Here is a 20705-nt window from a genome sequence, read left to right as displayed (position 1 = left end):
GTATTTTTAGTAGAGATGGGGTTTCACCGTGTTAGCCAGGATGGTCTTGATCTCCTGACCTCATGATCCACCTGCCCCGGCCTCCCAAAGTGCTGGGATTACAGCCGTGAGCCACTGCGCCCGGCTGACCTGATAGTATTTTGGTTATATTTAGTTAAATAAAATGTGTTATTTAAATTAATTCCACTTTTTTTTTTCTTGCGATGTTGTCCAGGCTGGTCTCAAACTCTTGGGCTCAAGTGATCCACCTGTCTAGGCCTCCTAAAGTGTTGAGATTATAGGCATGAGCCACCGAGCCCTGCCTTCTTTTCCTTTTTTAATATGGCTATTAAAATTTATAAATTAAGGCTGGGTATAGTGGCTCATGCCTGTAATCCCAGCACTTGGGGAGGCCAAGGCGGGCGGATCACCTGAGGTCAGGAGTTCAAGACCAGCCTGGCCAACATGGCGAAACTCCGTCTCTACTAAAAATACAAAATAAGCTGGGCATGGTGGTGGGTGCCTGTAATCCCAGCTACTCTGGAGGCTGAGGCAGGAGAATTGCTTGAACCCAGGCGAAGGTTGCAGTGAGCCGAGATCGTGCCATTGCACTCTAGCCTGGGCAACAAGAGCGAAACTCTGTCTCAAGAAAAACAAACAAAACAAAACAAAATTTTTAAATTATATATGTGGCTTGCATATATTTCTATTGAACAGCACTGGTCTATTATTATAGTATTAATAAGTTTATTCATAAATATTAAAAGGAAAAAATGAAAATGAATTTAGAGGATTTTTTTTTTTTTTTTTTTTTTTTGAGATGGAGTCTCGCTCTGTCACCAAGCTGGAGTGCAGTGGCATGATCTTGGCTCATTGCAACCTCTGCCTCCCGGGTTCAAGCGATTCTCCTGCCTCAGCTTCCCAAGTAGCTGGGATTACAGGTGCGCACCACCATGCACAGCTAATTTTTGTATTTTTAGTAGAGACAGAGTTTCACCATGTTTGCCAGGATGATCTGAATCTCTTGACCTCGTGATCCGCCCACCTTGGCCTCCCAAAGTGCTGGGATTACAGGTGTGAGCCACTGCGCCCTGCTTAAAGGAATTTTTGAGCTCTAAATAAATGGTTCTTCATTATTTCCTGAGAGTTCACTAAAATTTAAACAAATTTTTGAAAAATAGTGAAAGATTAGATTGACTTTTTTTTTAAGAGCACATGGTACAGTGTTTTGAAAGATAAAGGCATTACACTCTGAAGCTCCTCCCAATTTCAGATATATGATTGTTTTTGCAACGCATTGCTTTCTGACATTCATATTTGTTCTGTGGCTCTAATTCTTGTGGGCATTTAGTATTCTGTAAGAAACACTCAGGACTTTGCCTACATGTCCTTTGTTCCTGAGTCCTGGGTTTCTTTATGAGCTGGGTTTCATTTCTTGAGAAGGGCTTGTGTGTCTGGGAGGAGGCTGCTTGTTGCCTTTGTGCCTGGCTGGTGTCTGGACCGGCCCCATGCACTGGGGTCACACTTGGTACCCCAGTGTACTCTGTATGCGCCACTTCATTGTCTTCTGGCATTGGAAGCTGCTGTGGCCTTGCCTGATTTCCTTTTTTTTTTTGAGTCAGAGTCCCACTCTGTCGCCCAGGCTGGGGTGCAGTGACACAATATTGGCTCACTGCAACTTCCACTCCCGGGTTCAAGTGATTCTCTTGCCTCAGCCTCCCTAGTAGCTGGGATTACAGGTGCACACCACCATGCCTGGCTAGTTTTTCTGTATTTTTAGTAGATACAGGGTTTCACCACATTGGCCAGGCTGGTCTCAAACTCCTGACCTCAGGTGATTCCCCTGCCTCAGCCTCCCAAAGTGCTGGGATTACAGGCATAAGCCACCGTGCCTGGCCAGATTTGCTTTTTCTTCTTGGATGTCTAATGAGTTCTTGAGTTCAGTAACTGAACTCAGCCCTGTTTTTGTGTTAATTGGCTCCTCCCAGGACTCTAGGTCTCATCTCTAAAAGGTTATTTTAGGCTTCCCAGTACATAGATAGAGCATGCTAAGACCTATAGATTCAGCAGTTTTGGGCCAACTTCTCAGAACATGTGGAAAAGGCTTTTGTTTTAGCTCTTGACCTTTGGTGGACTTACCACCCAGAATCTTAGGGGGTCCTCGCTGATGACTTTTTGAATTAATTTTAGATTGCATATATAATAGGTTAATCTAGTCTTCTTTTTAGGACCAGGATGTTAAAGACAAAGCTAAAGTCCATTTTTGCCACCAACCCCAGTTGAGGTCCCCTCCCCAGCACCCCAGCTGTAACTACTATCATGACCTTAAGATATGTCCTTCCAGACCTTTTAAAACTGATTTTATATTTTAATACAATTATGTTCTGTCCCATCCCAGAAAAATAGACCATGCTTAGGCTGGTATATGAGTTGTTCTGGGTTTATTCAGAACAGTCTGGGGGGCGGTGTGGATTCCAAAGAGCTGCTCCTGGAGTGAACTTTTCATTCGAATTAAGCCAATATAGACATCAACAAGTTATAACCGTAAGTAGTATGCTCTCAGGAGTAAAAGCTTCATGCAAGCATTCCCAGATATCTGTGTAGTTATGACTTTTAGACAGAAACAGATGAATACTCTGTTACTCTGCAAGAATACAGACTTGCATTCAGGTCATTTTGACACAGACTCATTTTAAGATCTGGCTGTACAGACATTCCACCAGCTCCATAGAATACTGCACCAGAGCTGGGGATTTCATCGCGCCACTCTTGAAAATACATAACACTGGGGTTTGTGTGTGTTTTATAAAGATCATAATGAATACATCATAAGCCACCTTTGTTTTTTTCCTACTGAACTTAAACTGTCTCCATGTTAATGTGTATCTACCGGCAGCCAGGCGCAGTGGCTCATGCCTGTAATCCCAGCACTTTTGGAGGTCGAGATGGGTGGATCACCTGAGGTCAGGAGTTTGAGACCAGCCTGGCTAACATGGTGAAACCCTGTTTCTACTAAAAACACAAAAAATTAGTCGGGCGTGATTGCATGTGCCTGTAATCCCAGCTACTTGGGAAGCTGAGGCAGGAGAATCACTTGAACCCGGGAGGTGGAGGTTGCGGTGAGCCGAGATCATGCCATTGCACTCCTGAGCAACAAGAGCGAAACTCCATCTCAAAAAAAAAAAAGTATCTACTGGCAAAGAAATGACTGAGTATTTGAGCCAACACCTATTTCAGTACATGCTACTGGAACATTCTTTAAATGAACTGAATTCACTATGAGGTGGTGCCCGCTTAGACCCTATGAAGGCTATGAAGTTCCAGAAGGGCCTTGCTGGGGGCCTGGAGCCTCGCAGTGTGGTGGTTCTGGGGTCCCTTGAGTGAGGGGGGTCCTACATGCAGGCCATTCCTTGCTCCCACTTTGTTCTCACTTTGTTTGGCTTCTCACTTTGTTTTTGTAGATGACATGGCAGAACTTCTCCTCGGGGAGTCGAAGCTGGAGCAGTACCTGAAGGAACACCCCCTGAGGCAGGGGGCCAGTCCCCGAGGCCCCAAGCCCCAGCTGACTGAGGTCCGCAAGCATCTGACCGCCGCCCTGGACCGAGGGAACCTTAAGGTACCATGGGCCTCTGGGCTGAGGCGACACTTCCTTTGGACAGTGTGGGGTTGAGAAGGCTGCCCAGGGTTGAGCTGGGTGACATTTGAAGCTCACCTGCATACCGCCATGGCTTGTCTTCTTAGAAGCGGGCCAGCTCCCAGTTGGGTGGATGTGCCAATCTGTAGGCTGGCTGACCACTGTGGGGGCTTCTGGGCCAATAGGGTCTCTGATGAGAGTCTTCAATGACACGTCATCTGCACAATGCCACTTATCTCTCAGATGCTTGAACTAAAGCTATCCGATATAACCCAGAGCTTAACCTGACGTGTTAAGCAGTTCCAGAAAAGAGAGAAGTTAATCAGAAGGGTGCTCAATGCACAGCTTCCTGCTCATCAATGTAACAAGCCACTGTGGCCCAGAGCTGTGGGAGGTTCCATACTGGTGCCAGCAGGCCTGGCGTCACGGTTGGGAGGGGGCCAGGAACTTCCCCGTGTCTCAGCAAGGACCCTCACCCTCGCGCACAGGGAATCTTAGGTGCTGCCCCCATCTGTCTGTTCTGTTTTCTGGTCTCATTACACCCAGGTTTCCATTCCCTCTCACGTGGCTTTCCTTCCTTTCTTCTTGGACTCCTCATTCAGTTCCTTTTGCTTTTCATGGGGGTCATCTCCTCTTCCCGCCCTGCCCTTCTGCCCCCACGGGTGGCTCACACTCCCCTGGCTCTAGATACTTCCCCTAGTTCAGATGGCTGTCTGTGGCCCGCTCCATCCTGCCTGTCTTCCCCAGGATGTATTTCCCACTGAGCACAGTCTTTGGTGAACTTCTGGAGCTCTGACTTCCATTTCCTTTTAACTTTGATGACTTCTTTCTCATTCTTCTTCTCTTCCTGTCTTGGAATCCTCTGAGGCTCCATGTTTGGTCTTTATTCTTGTTTGCATGTGCACACTTCCCCCCGGGAAGCCATGCTTTCTTTGGCTTTACCTTTCATATCTGTACTGCAAACTCCAGCCTGCTCTCGACTTGCTGCGTGACCCCGGGGAGGTTACTTGCCTCTCTGCAGCTCAGTTTCTTTAGGTTTGAATGGGGTGGGCTCTTAAAGGGGTGAGCTTGGACCTTCCCGGCTCCTGCATGTTCTAAGCCTGTGAGCTTTCAATTCGAGCTGTTCCTCCTCTTGGTCATCTGGCCACCTCCTTGGCCCTGCTGCAATGGAGGGCCTGGGCAACCTTTGAGTAAGTTAGTATTGGTGTTGGTCAGTTGTGCAGCAACAGGCTTCTGGAAACCCTGATAGAGAGCTGCTTTCAAAATTGTCTTTGTGTATGTTTGTCTGCATGGGACACAGCTCCAGGCCGCTAGGAGGTGGCTGGAGAGCGTCATCTCAACATAGGGATCCTGCCCCAGGCCCCTAGAGGGTGGCCAGAGAGGTCACTTCAGCATAGGGATCCCAGGTACTTAAGGACTCCCTGCTGCATTTGGGCTTCAAAAACCAGGTCTTCTCTTTCCCCGTTCAGTTTCTCTGTAAGGGCCATGCCACAGTTTGGTATGTGGCAGATCACTTGGGCCAGGAGTTCAATACCAGCCTGGCCAACATGGCGAAACCCCATCTCCATCTCATCCATCTCATATGTTCTTTTTTTTTTTTTGAGATGGAGTCTCGCTCTGTCGCCCAGGCTGGAGTGCAGTGGCGTGATCTCGGCTCACTGCAAGCTCTGCCTCCCGGGCTCATGCCGTTCTCCTGCCTCAGCCTCCCGAGTAGTTGGGACTACAGGCGCCTGCTGTCACGCCCGGCTAATTTTTTGTGTTTTTAGTAGAGACAGGGTTTCACCGTGTTAGCCAGGATGGTCTTGATCTCCTGACCTCGTGATCTGCCCTCCTCAGCCTCCCAAAGTGCTGGGATTACAGGCGTGAGCCATCGCGCCCCGCCTCATCTCATATGTTCTTAACCGATGACATGATGACACAGGTGGACACAGGGGTAGGTCTTGATCTGGGGACACAGGTGGTAGGTCTTGATCAGCAGGAGGGGGTGAAGGGACAGCAGGCACATGGGCCACAGTTCACAGTGATGGCCAGCCAGACTCAAGTGTCCTGCTGGGAGGTGTGAGGGGAGAGATCTGGCTCGTTTCTTTCCCCCGTCTACCGGACCCCCAACTTCATCTTGAAAAATTCACTTTTCATTTCACCAGGTGCTGATAGGTTTTGCTTTCCATCCTCTACAACGCAGTGTGGTAGTAAGCACACTGAATTTATTTTATTATTTATTTTATTTTTTTTTTTGAGACAGAGTGTTGTTCTGTTGGCCAGACACCATCTCAGCTCACTGCAACCTCCACCTCCCAGGTTCAAGCAATTCTCCTGCCTCAGTCTCCTGAGTAGCTGTGACTACAGCCATGTGCCACCACACCTGGCTAATTTTTGTATTTTTAATAGAGATGTGGTTTTACCATGTTGGCCAGGCTGGTCTCAAACAGCTGACCTCAGGTGATCTGCCTGCGTCAGCCTCCGAAAGTGCTGGGATTACAGGTCTGAGCCACTGCACCCAGCTGTTGAATTTAATTCAAGTTAAAATGCTTGAGTCTGAGTCTAGTTCTGGATTTATAAGCCGTGTGATCTTGGGAGTTACTTAACCTCTCTGAGCTTCATGTTTCTCAGCTGCAGGCCTACTTAACCCAGAATTGTTTTGAGGCTCAAATGGAGAAATTCTTTCAAAGCTGTATAGCACTAGATAGACATCATTTCTTGCTATGTTATTAGTTCTACCTAGGGAGTTTTTTTCTCCCATTGCTGTTTTTCGCCTTCCTCCATCTTATAAAGAATGTTCCAAAGCTGTACATCTTTTGCATGGATGTGCTGTCTTACTCACACTGACTAATGTGAAACTTTCTCTTTCCTTGAGCTTAAGTCCAGCTTGTCTTAAGTGAACTGAGGCTGGGAAGACCAGAGCTTAAGTCCAGCTTGTCTTAAGTGAACTGAGGCTGGGAAGACCAGAGCTTAAGTCCAGCTTGTCTTAAGTGAACTGAGGCTGGGAAGACCAGAGCTTAAGTCCAGCTTGTCTTAAGTGAACTGAGGCTGGGAAGACCAGAGCTTAAGTCCAGCTTGTCTTAAGTGAACTGAGGCTGGGAAGACCAGAGCTTAAGTCCAGCTTGTCTTAAGTGAACTGAGGCTGGGAAGACCAGAGCTTAAGTCCAGCTTGTCTTAAGTGAACTGAGGCTGGGAAGACCAGAGCTTAAGTCCAGCTTGTCTTAAGTGAACTGAGGCTGGGAAGACCAGAGCTTAAGTCCAGCTTGTCTTAAGTGAACTGAGGCTGGGAAGACCAGAGCTTAAGTCCAGCTTGTCTTAAGTGAACTGAGGCTGGGAAGACCAGAGCTTAAGTCCAGCTTGTCTTAAGTGAACTGAGGCTGGGAAGACCAGAGCTTAAGTCCAGCTTGTCTTAAGTGAACTGAGGCTGGGAAGACCAGAGCTTAAGTCCAGCTTGTCTTAAGTGAACTGAGGCTGGGAAGACCAGAGCTTAAGTCCAGCTTGTCTTAAGTGAACTGAGGCTGGGAAGACCAGAGCTTAAGTCCAGCTTGTCTTAAGTGAACTGAGGCTGGGAAGACCAGAGCTTAAGTCCAGCTTGTCTTAAGTGAACTGAGGCTGGGAAGACCAGAGCTTAAGTCTAGCTTGTCTTAAGTGAACTGAGGCTGGGAAGACCAGAGCTTAAGTCCAGCTTGTCTTAAGTGAACTGAGGCTGGGAAGACCAGAGCTTAAGTCCAGCTTGTCTTAAGTGAACTGAGGCTGGGAAGACCAGAGCCAGCCAGGCATGTAGTGGGATGGAAAGAGTCCTGGACTAGGAGTCAGGACATCTGACTTCTGATTCAAGGCAAGAAAATGGTCCTTATTGTGAGAAGGGGGCCCCTGACACCGTGTTGGGGTTGTTCTCCCACTGCCCAGGCAGCCGAGGCGCCCTGGCCAAGCTGTTTCCTGTACTTGGGCGGAGACTGGACTCGCCCAGGGAGGCTCTCCCAGTGTGTCCAAGCTGTGCCTCTAGGCTTGCAATTTTCTTCAAGCTTTTTCTCCACCTGGCTCTCCAGTTTGCTTTCGTTAACCTTTTTTTTTTCCCTTTTGATAAAATATACATAACATACAACCTAACGTTATAGCTCTTTGTAAGTATACAGTGTAGTGGCATTAAGTATATTACCATTGTCACTCAGCCATCACCACCCTCCATCTCCAGGACTCTTTGCATCTTCCCAGACCGAACCTCTTGTGATGTGTCCATTAATGCTAACTCCTCATTTCCCCTCCTCTTCCAATTTGCCTTTAATCCAACGGTTCTCAGAGGCTAGAAGCTTGGGGAAGGAGGGTAGACTTCCCAGAATGTCCTAGGAAATGTTTTCAAAATACCCAAGCCTGGCCTGTCCCCCACCTGGGTGGAGAACCCCTGTGGTGGATGCTTTTTTTTGAGACAGAGTCTCGCTCTGTCATCCAGGCTGGAGTGCAATAGCGTGATCTCGGCTCACTGCAACCTCTGCCTCCCAGGTTCAAGCGATTCTTGTGCCTCAGCTTCCTGAGTAGCTGGGATTACAGGTGTGCACCACCATGCCCCACTAATTTTTGTATTTTTGGTAGAGATGGGGTTTCACCATGTTGGCCAGGCTGGTCACGAACTTCTGGCGTCAAGTGATCTGCCTGCTTCGGCCTCCCAAAGTGCTGGGATTATAGGTGTGAGCCACAGCACTCGGCCTGGGTGCTTTTTTTCTCTTTTCTAAGTCTGCTTTGATTTCTCTGTCTCCAGATGTAATTCTAATTCCTCTGGTGCCTCTCCCTTGGGCCACCCATAAACATTTTTACTCCCATCAGTCCCCCTTGCCCACTGCACCATCCTTTCCAATGCTGCCTGATGTCCCTCCCTCTTCCAAGAAATGCCTGGAAGCCGACCACGCTGGCTGAGATAGCTGCTGTAACACGCTGTACCTGGCTACCTGGCCGTGTTGTCCACTCATCAAAGCGCTAGGTTACAGTATAAATAGTGCGGTTTCATGGTGTGCTTCTGTAAGCAAAAACCTCAGCTTTGAACCGCTTGGGCTCTGAGGAGAAGGTCTGGCCACAGAAGATAAATCTGTTTCCTTATATAGGTGGCAGGGTGGCCTGTTCTCTCCCTAGGTGCCGGGGGACGGGTCAGGGAGGAAGGCAATGACGAGGCTTTGGGGAGAAGGGGACTGGCCAGGCCAGCCTTGCTGACTGGGAGGAAGGGGGGCCCACAGAGAACTTCTGGCCCTCAGCCTCTGGGGAGGGTACCAGGTCACCTCAGTTTAGAAACTTCAGTGGCTCAGTGAGAAACTTCGCCCTGGAAAGCAAACAAGTCCTGATCTTCGCATCCATTTGGGAAGGCTCTCCTTGGTTATTTGGGTTACAGGGTTGTGGTACATCTCCAGTGCCATGGCCAGACCCACCAGGATGTCTGGGCCGCTTCCTTTTCTGAGACAGGTGCTTGTATGTTTAACTTATGAAGCATTCCCTCCTTCCTTGGCCCAGCCGGCCCAGCCCAGCCACGGGCCTGATGAGGGGGAGCCGCAGGGTTTTGTTTTGGTTTGGTTTTTGCAACAGCTTTATTGAAGTGTAATTCACATATCATACAACTTACCCATTCAGAGTGTCCACTTCAGTGATTTTTAGTATATTCATGAAGTTGTGCAACCATGACCACAATCAATTCTAGAACATTTTCATCACCTCCCAAAGAAACCCCATCATCATCAGCAGCCACCTCCCATTCCTAGCCAAGACTAATCTGTTTTCTAACTCTAGACTTGACTACCCTGGACATTTCATACACATGGAAGCATACAATATGTGGCCTTTTGTGACTGGATTTTTCACTTGGCATCATGTTTTTAGGGTTCGTCTATGTTGTAGCATAACAGTACTTCATTCTTTACTACAGCTGAGCAATATTCCATTTTATGGCTAGCCCACATTTTGATGGACACTTGGGTTATTTCCGCTATTTGGCTATTGTGGATAACACTGCTCAGAACATTCACGTCCAAGCTCTTATGCAGGGAGCTGTGGGGTTTTATGGCAGCAGCTGGCCAGGCTCCGAGGGAGCATCATGCCTGATATTGTAGGAAAATGCTTTTCTTTCTCTCCTTTTCCTTCTAGTCAGAATTCCTACAAGAATCCAATCTGATCATGGCCAAGTTGAATTATGTGGAAGGTGATTATAAAGAAGCTCTGAACATTTATGCCCGGGTGGGCCTGGACGACCTGCCGCTGACAGCTGCCCCGCCCTACAGGCTGCGGGTGATCGCAGAAGCCTACGCTACCAAAGGTGAGGCCCGTGCCTTCTAACACAGGGTCCCGTGGCCTGGAGCCAGCAGCGCCTCTTGGGAGCCACCTATTTGACCCCTGGCCCTTGGCTGGTGATGAACCTGGCAGTTCCCAGCAAGGCTGCTGGGGCTGCCCTGCAGCATGTGCTGGGTCATGCTAAGCCCAGCAGGGGTTTGTTCCTCCAAGCCAGTGGCCATCAGCTGTCACTGAAGGGGATGAATGAAAAACATTTCAGCGAAGTTTCTTTCTTTCTTTTTTTTTTTTTTTGAGATGGAGTTTTGCTCTTGTTGCCCAGGCTGGAGTGCAATGGTGTGATCTTGGCTTACCGCAACCTCCGCCTCCCAGGTTTAAGCGATTCTCCTGCCTCAACCTCCCGAGTAGCTGGGATTACAGGCATGCACCACCACACCTGGCTAATTTTGTATTTTTAGTAGAGAGGGGGTTTCTCCATATTGGTCAGGCTGGTCTCGAACTCCTGACGTCAGGTGATCCGCCCACCTCAGCCTCCCAAAGTGCTGGGATTATAGGCGTGAGTCACCGCGCCCAGCTTCAGCAAGGTTTCTTGATAAGTAATATGCAACTTCAGCGGGGGCCTTTCTTGGTAATTAAAATCCTGCACAGCATGTAGGGATTCATATCATATAGTCAGTTGGCCACATGGCTGATGATGTTTTTATTCATTAATGCCACCTCTGGGTTAATTAAGGCTAATCAGTTGACACACAGCAATCACTAGCAATCAGTCCTCTCTTAGTTAACTGTGTACCTATTCAGGGACAAGAAGAACATGTAAATATCTCACTGCCATGAAGCAGTTTGCACTCTAGTGTGCGATAATGCAATCTCATGGGAAGAAAAAGTATGGAAGCACAGGACACACAGACGATTGGACCATTCCAAGCTGCCTCTTCCTCAATCTGTAATGGGCATAATCACACCCACTTCATGGGGCTATTAGGAGGATTAAGTCAAATGATGTATGTAAAGCAGTTAATGTAGTACCTGGCACATTCTAAATGCTGCATAAATGATATTTTAAAATCTCGACCAGGCATGGTAGCTCACTCCCGTAATCCCAGCATTTTGGGAGGCCAAGGCGGGTGAATCACCTGAGGTCAGGAGTTCGAGACCAGCCTGGCCAACATGGCGAAACCCTGTCTCTACTAAAAGTACAAAAATTAGTCAGGTGTGGTGGCAGGCGCCTGTAATCCCAGCTACTCAGGAGGCTGAGGCAGGAGAATTGCTTGAACCCGGGAGGCAGAGGTTGCGGTGAGCTGAGATCACGCCATTGCACTCCAGCCTGGGCAGCAAGAGCGAGACTCCATCTCGAAAAAATAAAAAAAATAAAAAATAAAAAATAAAACCTCAACCCCAAACATGGCAGCAAATAGTAAAAGCTAGGGATGGGTAATATGGAGAGGTCACTTCCGGCCAGCGGGGCCACGAAGGCTTCCTAGAGGAAGAGGGACACTTTGAATGGGACTTCTTAAGGCTGTGGCAAGAAGTGGACTATCTGGAGTGGCTCCTGTCCTTCTGGCCATCTGCTGTTCAAACCATGTACTGTGACTGACTGTGGCTGGAGAGGCCAGGGCCCTGGGTGGCTTGTCCCTCCAGCACAGTCATGAGCTGGCCATTGAGTGCTGCCAGCACTTTCTGACTGAGATGGGGCTACAGGTGGTCCAGCCTGTCTGACTTAGTTGTCTTATGCAGTGTTGAACAAAGACCCAGCCCGGGGCACACTTGTTAAGAGCTTTGTGATGGGGATGATGTATTCACCCAGTTCCCTGGGGACCCTTGAGTACTGCCAGGCTCCTCTAATTAATCTTCTAAACATCCCCATGGGCTAGGAAAAAATGCCCTTGCTCTCGACAGGGCACTCCGGCAGTTTAATGGGCACGCCCCTTTGAGGCTGCCTCTGGGGTCCTGACAGCATTTGGCTTTGTTTGCATCTGTCTGAGCTATGGGGAGTGCTGGGGTCTGTGCCACACAGCCACGCTCTTCTCTCCCTGGTGTTCACCCAGCTACCTCACGTGCCTCAGCAGCTGTGTGTGTGTGTGGCCAGCAATAGCATTCTGGAAGGACAGCAAAGCATCATCTGGCAATTTCCACCTGCCCAACTGCCCTGGGGCTGGTGGGTTGTACCAGGAGTTGGCTTCCTATTTGGGGGAGGAAGGTGGCTTTGGGGCCTGCCCAGTACCCAGAGCCCACGTCCTAGGATTGGTTCTGAGATAGTTTAATGGAGGCAGGCTGTCTACAGGTGGCACTGCCCGCTCAGTCTTTTGGCTGCCATGAAAGGTGGGCAAGGAGGACAGGTGACTTGGGCCCTGAGCCTGTCCCTGAGTGATATGTGGTCACCCTACCCATGAGGTTGTGGCATTGGCTCTTGGGACACTGCTGGCACATGGGAGACCTGGCTCTGGCTAGTTTCTGACTTCTGTGAGTGCAGGTAGAATCACATGTGTACCGGGAGAGGGAAGGGTCACTTCTGCCTAGAGGAAGTGGCCGGCAGCCTGGGGGCTCCAGGCCCTGGAGAGCCTGGTGGGCCAGGTGAGAGGCAGTGTAGAGGGACGGTTATGAGCACCGGCCCTGACCATCTGCCTGGGTCCTACTCTGTGTGTCACATGCTGGCTCTGGGGCCTTGTGCAAGTTCCTTAGCCTCTCTCTGCCCGTTTCCCCGCCCATCAAGCTCTCATTGGCTTGTCACGGGGACTGCATGAGATAGCACACATAAAATGCTTCTACAGTGCCGGCACATAGTGAGCGCAATGTAAATGTCAGCTGAAGCTGACTGCTGGGTGGGCCCTGAGGGACTAGAAGTGACTTGTACTAACAGGGCAATTGCGGGCCCAATTCATGGAGATGCCCAGAGACAGGCCTGCTTCCTGAGGAGTTCAAGAGGCCCTCGGTCCTAGCTCTGTGTAGGAATATTCTTGGCTCTTCTTTCTTCACCAAGGTCCCTGAGGACTTTTAAGGGGAGGCTGCTGTCAGGGGGTTCTCTGAATGTTGGTCCCTCCCCTATGCTATGTGCACGCTGCTCTAGGAAGCGCGATTGACCTGCACATTTTCTTTGTCACCTCAACTTTTCCCTGGTGACCTGAGGTCTGAGTTGGCCAGGGTTTTCAGATAGAGTCCCTTCCCCTGGTCAGCCAACGTTAGCCTTTGCTGATTGGGAATCGGAAGCCTGCACGTTCAGCTCCAGAACCTCCTATGGGCCAGCACTATGTTAGGGAATTTCCTGTCTCTTTAACTCTCCAAACCGCAAATTTACAGAAGAGAGAAATGAGAGGAGGTGAGGTTATGCAGAAGCGTAGCAGTGGCCATGGTGTACTGAGAGATTCCTGCACGCCAGGTGTGATGCCGTTTATCCCAGTATCTCATTCACTCTTTTTTTTTTTTAAAAAAAAAATGGAGTCTCACTCTGTCGCCCAGGCTGGAGTGCAATGGCACAATCTCGGCCCACTGCAACCTCCGCTTCCCGGGTTCAAGTATTCTCCTGCCTCAGCCTCACAAGTAGTTGGGATTATAGGCGTGCACTGTCACACCTGGCTAATTTTTGTATTTTTTTTAGTAGAGACAATGTTTCACCATGTTGGCCAGGCTGGTCTTGAACTCCTGATCTCAGGTGATCCACCCACCTCGGCTTCCCAAAGTGTTGGGATTAAAGGCGTGAGCCACCACGCCCAGCCTTCATTCAGTCTTTGCCACCACCTATGACGTAAACACCATTATTCTTTCCATTTTACAGAAAAACCTTGGGCACAGGGAGGTTAGGTAAACCTGCCCAGGGTCCTACAGCTAGGAAGTGGTTGAGCCAGGACTTGACCTCAGAGACTGGCTCTAGGGCCCTTGTTCTCCTCTGAGTGGCAGAATGGGGTCTCAGTCTGACACCCATGTTCCTAATTGCTCTCCTCTATTGGCACATGGACTGGAACTCACTTGGGCCGGGTAAGGTTTCTTCAGGGAGAAAACATTCAGGTCACTTGAGAATACCCTAGATTTGTACTCCTGCCCTTGGTTCCTCTCCCTTAATGCCTCACCCTTGCCAGGTTTCCTCCTGTAAGTTCTGTCCTTCGAGCTCATATTGCTGTCTTCTGTGAAGCCCCCTGGGAAGAGTCAATCATATTTGATGCTGTCGTAGCACAGTATATTAGAATTATGTAAGAAACGACTGGAGTTGTACGCATGCTCACTTAAGGTGTTCTTCCCTTGCCAACCTAGCATTCCTAGAAGATCATCTACCAGTTACACTCCGCCATTTTGCCCCTTAGTGCACATGCTTGAGCCCCTCGCCCAACTCCTGAGAACTTGTTGGGAAGCTGCTGATCACCAATTTCGAGTTTCTTCTATCTACTGGGAGGCTGCTTTTTCCTGATGCAGGCAGCTACCAATTATTATTTTAGAGAAACAGTTAACAGCTGCCTGACAATCACCTGATGGTCACCTGACATTCCTGGCGTGTGTGTGCATGTCGCGGGGGACCCTCTCCTGCCCTGCTCATGCCTGACTAGCTGCCTACTACAACAGGGCTACTTGGCTTCCTCAGCATTTTCTGTGGCCTTGTTTTCTGCATACACAGAGGAAAGTAAGTGCCTCTCTCTGCTTTATAAACAGAAACATAATTAATAAAAGAGACAAAAAGAACAGTTCCCTTTTTAGTAAAATAAAATTTTAAAACTGGAAATTTTAAAATTTAAAATTTTTAAATTAAACATTTTAAAAATGGGGCCTGGAAACAGCAGGGGAATTAATTTCCTTTCCAGATTGCATGGCACCGAAACAGAGGACTGGCTCCGAAGAGTAGATGGGGCCAGCACAGTCATCTCCCATGCAGACATTTTATTTCCCAGTAGGGGAGACTGTGCCCGAGAGAAGGGACTTGCCCTATGTCACACAATCCAGGGCAGGACCAAGATGTGGGGATGTTTCTTGGTAGGAAATTTTTCTGTCAAGCTGAGTGACCTCTGTGCCCAGGTGGAGGAGGTCGCACCACGTCGGGCGCTTTACAGAGCTCCTTTACCTTCTCCATTCCTCCCTGCTCCTGGGGTGGAAATTGCTCTTCCATGCAGTGGTTAAGGGCATGAAGCTTTGGGGTCAGGCTGTCCAGATTTGACCTCTGGCTTCGTCACTTACTAGCTAAAGGGTCTTGGGCAAATTATTTTCACCCCACTGGGTCTGTTTTCTCATCTGTAAATGGAGATAATAATAATATCTGCCTTACAGGGTTGTGCAGGGAATGGGTGAATACATGTAAAGCAGTTAGCACAATGCCCGGCAGATCAACAAATGTGATATTTTTATTCTTATTTTGTCTTATTTAGTCTTCTCAGTACTCTTGTGAGAGTATTATTAGCTCTGTTTTGCAGATAAGAAAAGTCAGACTTAAATCACTCACAAATCACAGAACACAATCAAGGCTAAGCAGGTTGTGAGTGAGCGTAATCACTCATTGTGAGTGAGGATATGGTTGATGCGATTCTGGTGTGAGATAACCCAAATCCCTTGGGTTTGACCACAAATGATTGGCCTCTTCAGATGCCCCAGGTAACAACATCTGGTTATGGGGAGAGGGGAGAGGCCGGCTTTCTTCCATGAATACATCGGTGCCTTAGAGGATCTGCTTTGTCAGGCAGAGGGTTTGGCCATCAGGAAGTGGGACCTGGGATCCCTACATTTACGGGGAGAATTTTTTTTTTTTTTTGAGACAGAGTTTCACTCTTGTTGCCCAGGCTGGAGTGCAGTGGCGCAATCTCGACTCACTGTAACTTCTGCCTCCCGCGTTCAAGTGATTCTCCTGCCTCAGCCTCCCGAGCAGCTGGGATTACAGGTGCATGCAACCACGCCTGGCTAGTTTTTTTATATTCTTAGTAGAAACAGGGTTTCACCATTTTGGCTAGGCTGGTCTCAAACTTCTGACCTCAGATAATCCACCTGCCTCAGCCTCCCAAAGTGCTGGGATTACAGGCGTGAGCCACCACGCCCAGCCTAATGGGGGAATCTTTAGGGGAAGCTCATATGAAGATCAGAGGCCTGGAGTGCAGCTTAGGGAAGGGAAAGTTGTTGCTGATGTTGGAGGATGGGGAGTACCTAGAAGTCAGGGACAGCTGGAGAAGCTACCCACATCATCCCTTCTGCCCAGCCCCAGCCAGATGCTTGGCAGGCAGATGGAGTGAGCAGGTGTGCTCTGTTCAGAGGGCGTGGAGGGGGCAGTGCAAATCCAAGTCAGCCTCGACAACTCCATCCCACAGGGCTTTCTGAGGGCAGGGCCTAAGCTCCTGCCTTAGGCATATGCAGAGGGGTAAACGGTGTATGTAGCGCTGACCACCCAAGCCATGCTGCAGATCCATTTTCTAGTTTCTGCCAAAATCTGTGCATTAGGGCCTTTTCAGCTGTAGGTGAAAGAAAACCCAGTTTAAACTGACTTCAGTGGCAGCTGGCTTCAGGGCTCAAAGACATGGATTCTTCCTCTCTGTTTCCCCTCCCCTCTTGTTGCTTTCCATCTCAGGCCCCAGGGTGAGCAGAGCGGCTCCAGACTCTCATTTTCCTGGGTGTGATCCTCAGACATCTCAGCCGGGTTCTTGTTGTGTCTTATTGGCCCCAAATGGATCACATTCTCATCCTTGATCCAGTTACCATGGTGAAGAGGGGCTGGTCCCATTAGGGGGATCAGAGGAAGGGCAGTGTCCAATGTCCATGACAGATGTCCACAGCAGTGGCTCCTCTGAATAGAAGCCTTTCATCAAATAGGCCCAGGGCTCTTTATTTTTTTCTTTGAGGTGGCCCCTGCAGGGAAGAAGAGAAGGGAAAATCGGGGAGCAGCCAGGTGACTGCTCTGTGAGAGGGTCACTGTGGACTAGAGATGACCTTGGGACCAGACCGCATGAGGCCGATCAACACTGAAGGAATGGAGCTTTTGGGGGAAGAGCAGCCTCCATGGGTGGAGGAGCAGGCCTTACCTGTGTGGAGGGCTCTTGGAGGAAGAAACACTCGGTCTGTTTTGGCCTCAGGGACAGGGCCAGAGCCGGGCACTGGAAACTGCGTGAAGTTCAGTGTTAGTCCCATTTACAGAAGCCGATTTCTAACCTCACAGCTGCCGGAGAGCTCAGCTGCACTGAGAGGCAGGGGTTCCCTGTGCCTGAGCATTTATTGAGCGCTGATGGAGAGTCTGGCATGGTGCGTGGTGATTTACCTGCGTGATTGTGCTTATCCTGAGAACAATCCTGGACCCTAGTATTATCATTCCCTGCAGAGGGGTTAAGAGGCTGCTTTTCAGAGTTGAGATGGGATTCAAAGCAAGGCCTGTGGACTCCAGCATCCATACTCTTTCCACTTTACTGAGCTGCCTGTCAGTGGGAGCGTAATCACTCATTGTGAGTGAGGATATGGTTGATGTGATTCTGGTGTGAGATAACCTGCTTAGCCTTGATTGTGTTCTGTGATTTGTGAGTGATTTAAGTCTGACTTTTCTTATCTGCAAAACAGAGCTAATAATACTCTCACAAGAGTACTGAGAAGACTAAATAAGACAAAATGGGAAGATGCTTTGAATTTATAAATCCAAGGTCAGTGGAGGGGGATTTGAATAGTCAGATCTCATGGACAGCTGAGGCTGGGAGCAGCAGGTGGCTGTGATGGCCTTGCCCCTCCTGTCCGTGAAGGCCCTGCCTGCCACGCTCCTTAGCTGAGCTGGCCAGCAATACTTCTAGCTGTCCCTGGTATTGATCTCTTGTTTCATCCCCCACAATTTTATTTTATTGTTCTTTTTAAAAATTTATTATTTATTTACTTTTTTGAAACAGGGTCTCGCTCCGTTGCCAGGCTGGTGTGATCTCGGCTCACTGCAACCTCTGCCTCCCAGGCTCAAGCGATCCTCCCACCTCAGCTGGGACTACAGGCATGCACCATCCTGTCTAGCTAATTTTTGGTATTTTTTCTAGAGATGAGGTTTTGCCATGTTGCCCAGGCTGGTCACGAACTCCTGAACTCAAGCGATCCTCCTGCCTTGTCCTCCCAAAGTGCTGGGATTACAGGCATGAGCCACTGCACCTGGCCTTATTGTTCTTAATATAGACAAAATACATGTGTTTTATATAAAATTCAGAAATGATGACTAATCAAAAGAACATAAAGATATCCATTACCCATCTATTCAAGGCAGTTGCTGTTAACACTATAGTTCATTTCCTTCCAGATCTTCTCTACACCTCCTATATGTGTGAATTTTTTTATATGAAAGTGGGATTATACCACATATACTGCTTTGTGACCTGCTTCTTCTACTTCACTATAGATCGTAAACACTTTCCATGACAGTAGATAACTTTCCGCAACATTTAAGCAGCTGTATAACATTTCATAGTATGGATGAAGTATAATCTATTTAACTAAAGCCTCTATTTTTGGACATGTAAGTTGTTTTCAGCTTTTCACTGTTATACACGAAGCTGTGATGAGTGGTCTTTGTGCCTGTTCTTAATGATTTCCCTAGGAGAGGTTTCCAGAAGTGGAGTTTCTGGGTTGAAGAGAGGTATTTCCAGATTGCCTTGCAGAACGGCGGTCCCTGTATGCTTTTCCTTCCTGCAGTGTGAGGAACCAGCCTCCTCCCATTCCGGCCAACACTGAATGCATTCCCTTTGATTTAAAAATGAGCATTTATTCTTTAGCTGTGTATTGAGTGTAGACTGTTTGGAAAATAAAGAAAAAAATATATATATATACACTTAATATTTATTTTTAAATATTTATAAATAAAATCAGGTACCATGCTGTTACTTGAGTTGGTTAACCACTGTTACACACGCGCACGCACACACACATTGTATATATTTACTATTTTTATATACAATTGACATTATGCTTTATATACTATTTTATATTATTTTTTCACTCTGTGTGTGTATGTGTGTACAATTATTTTTCCACGTCATTAAATATTTTTGAAAACATAGTTTGTAAAGGCTGCATGATGGTGTGCCTTATGGATTTTTTCTTTTTTTGAGACGGGGTCTTGCTTTGTCGCCCAGGTTGGAGGGCAGTGGCGCAATCTCAGCTCACTGCAACCTCCATTCCCTGCACCAGGCTCAAGAGATCCTCCTGCCTCAGCCCCCACAAGTAGCTGAGACTACAGGCATGTGCCACCACACCTGGCTAATTTTTGTATTTTTTGTAGAGATGGGATTTCGACACGTTGCCCAGGCTGGTCTCGAACTCCTGGGCTTAAGCAAGCCTCCCGCCTTGACCTCTCAAAGTGCTGAGATTACAGACGTGAGCCACGGTGCCGGGCCTATGAATATTTTTGAAATAGCTGCCCATGAAACACATCTAGGTCATTTCAGTTTTCATATTATAAATATACTCTACAGCTTTTTTCCCCAGTTTATTTTATTTTGGTAAAACACGTATAACAAAATTTCCCATCTTCATCATTTTTAAGTGCACAGTTCAGTGGGATTAAATGTATTCTTCACATTGCTGTGCAACTGTCACCACCATCCGTCTCCAGAACTCTTTCCCTTTTAAAAACTCATGAAACAATAACCCCTCATTCCCCTCCCACCCCCAGCCACTGGCAGACACCATTCTACTTTCTGTCTGATTTTGCCTACTCTAGGTAGCTCATATAAGTGGAGTCATGTGGTATTTGCCTTTTTGTGATTGGCTTATATTTCACTTAACATAATGTCCTCAATGTTCATCCATGTTGTAACATGTGACAGAATTTTCTTTCGTCTGCATGCAAAACAATACTCTATTGTGTGCACGTACCACGTTTTGACTCAATTTGTGACCTAATACATGGTCTGTCCTGGAAAATGTCCCATGCATCCTTGAGAAGAAAATTGGGTAGAGTGACTGTTTATGTCTCTTAGGTCTAGTCAGTTTATTGTGTTTTAAGTCCTCTATGTCCTTACTTCTGTCTGGTTGTTCTTTTTGTTTTTTTTTTTTTGAGACGGAGTTTCACTCTTGTTGCCCAGGCTGGAGTGCAATGGCATGATCTCGGCTTACCGCAACCTCTGCTTCCTGGGTTCAAGCGATTCCCTGCCTCAGCCTCCCGAGTAGCTGGGATTACAGGCATGCGCCACCACACCCAGCTAATTTTGTATTTTTGGTAGAGACAGGGTTTTTCCATGTTGATCAGGCTGGTCTTGAACTCCCGACCTCAGGTGATCTGCCCGCCTCAGCTTCCTAAAGTGCTGGGATTACAGGCATGAGCCACCGTGCCTGGCCTGGTTGTTCTATTCATTCTTAAGAGAGGGTTATTGAAGTTTCCAACTACTATTATAGAATTCTCTTTTCTCCCTTCAATTCAATGTGTGAAGTTTTTGCTTCATATATTTTGACGGTCTGTAATTACATGTGCAAATGTTTATAATTGTTGTATCTGCTTACTGTATTGATTCTTTATTAATATATAACATCCTTCTTTGTCTCTTATTTGTTTATTTATTTTTAGAGATGGAGTCTCATTCTGTCGCCCAGGCTGGAGTGCAGTGGTGCTATCATAGCTCACTGTAACTTTGAACTCCTGGGCTCAAGAGATCTCCTGCTTCAGCCTCCCGAGTAGCTGGAACTACAGATGTGTACCATCATACCCCTGCTAATTTTTTTATTTTTTGTAGAGACAGGGTCTCACTGTGTTGCCCAGGATGGTCTCAAACTCCTCGTATCAAATGACTCTTCTGTCTCAGCCTCCTGGATAGCTGAGATTACAGGAGCATGCCACCACACTCAACACCTTTTTTTATTTAAAGTCTATTTTGTTGGATATTAGTATAGCTGTCCCTGCTCTCTTGGTTACTATTTGCATGAACATCTTTTTGTTTGT

At 47.8% G+C, this 20705-nt stretch overlaps 1 protein-coding gene across 11 annotated transcripts in view; it reads left to right on the top strand.

Annotated features, from left to right (window-relative positions):
* TTC7B (tetratricopeptide repeat domain 7B) overlaps positions 1-20705 on the top strand; it is a 297044-nt gene that overhangs the window by 28902 nt on the left and 247437 nt on the right. For all 11 annotated transcript variants that reach the window (XR_010137010.1, XM_054530407.2, XM_063715700.1 and 8 more), the window contains exons 2-3: positions 3441-3595; positions 9716-9884. Coding sequence is in view for 10 of the 11 variants with exons in the window: in XM_054530407.2 (XP_054386382.1) it covers positions 3441-3595; positions 9716-9884 (324 nt within the window). In the remaining variant the exon portion in view is untranslated. The remainder of the gene's footprint in view (positions 1-3440; positions 3596-9715; positions 9885-20705) is intronic.

This window comes from Pongo abelii, chromosome 15 (assembly GCF_028885655.2).
Source record: "Pongo abelii isolate AG06213 chromosome 15, NHGRI_mPonAbe1-v2.0_pri, whole genome shotgun sequence".
In the NCBI taxonomy this organism is placed as follows: domain Eukaryota; kingdom Metazoa; phylum Chordata; class Mammalia; order Primates; family Hominidae; genus Pongo; species Pongo abelii.
The sequence above is the reverse complement of the archived record's forward strand: the minus strand, read 5'-3'. Positions and strand labels throughout refer to the sequence as shown.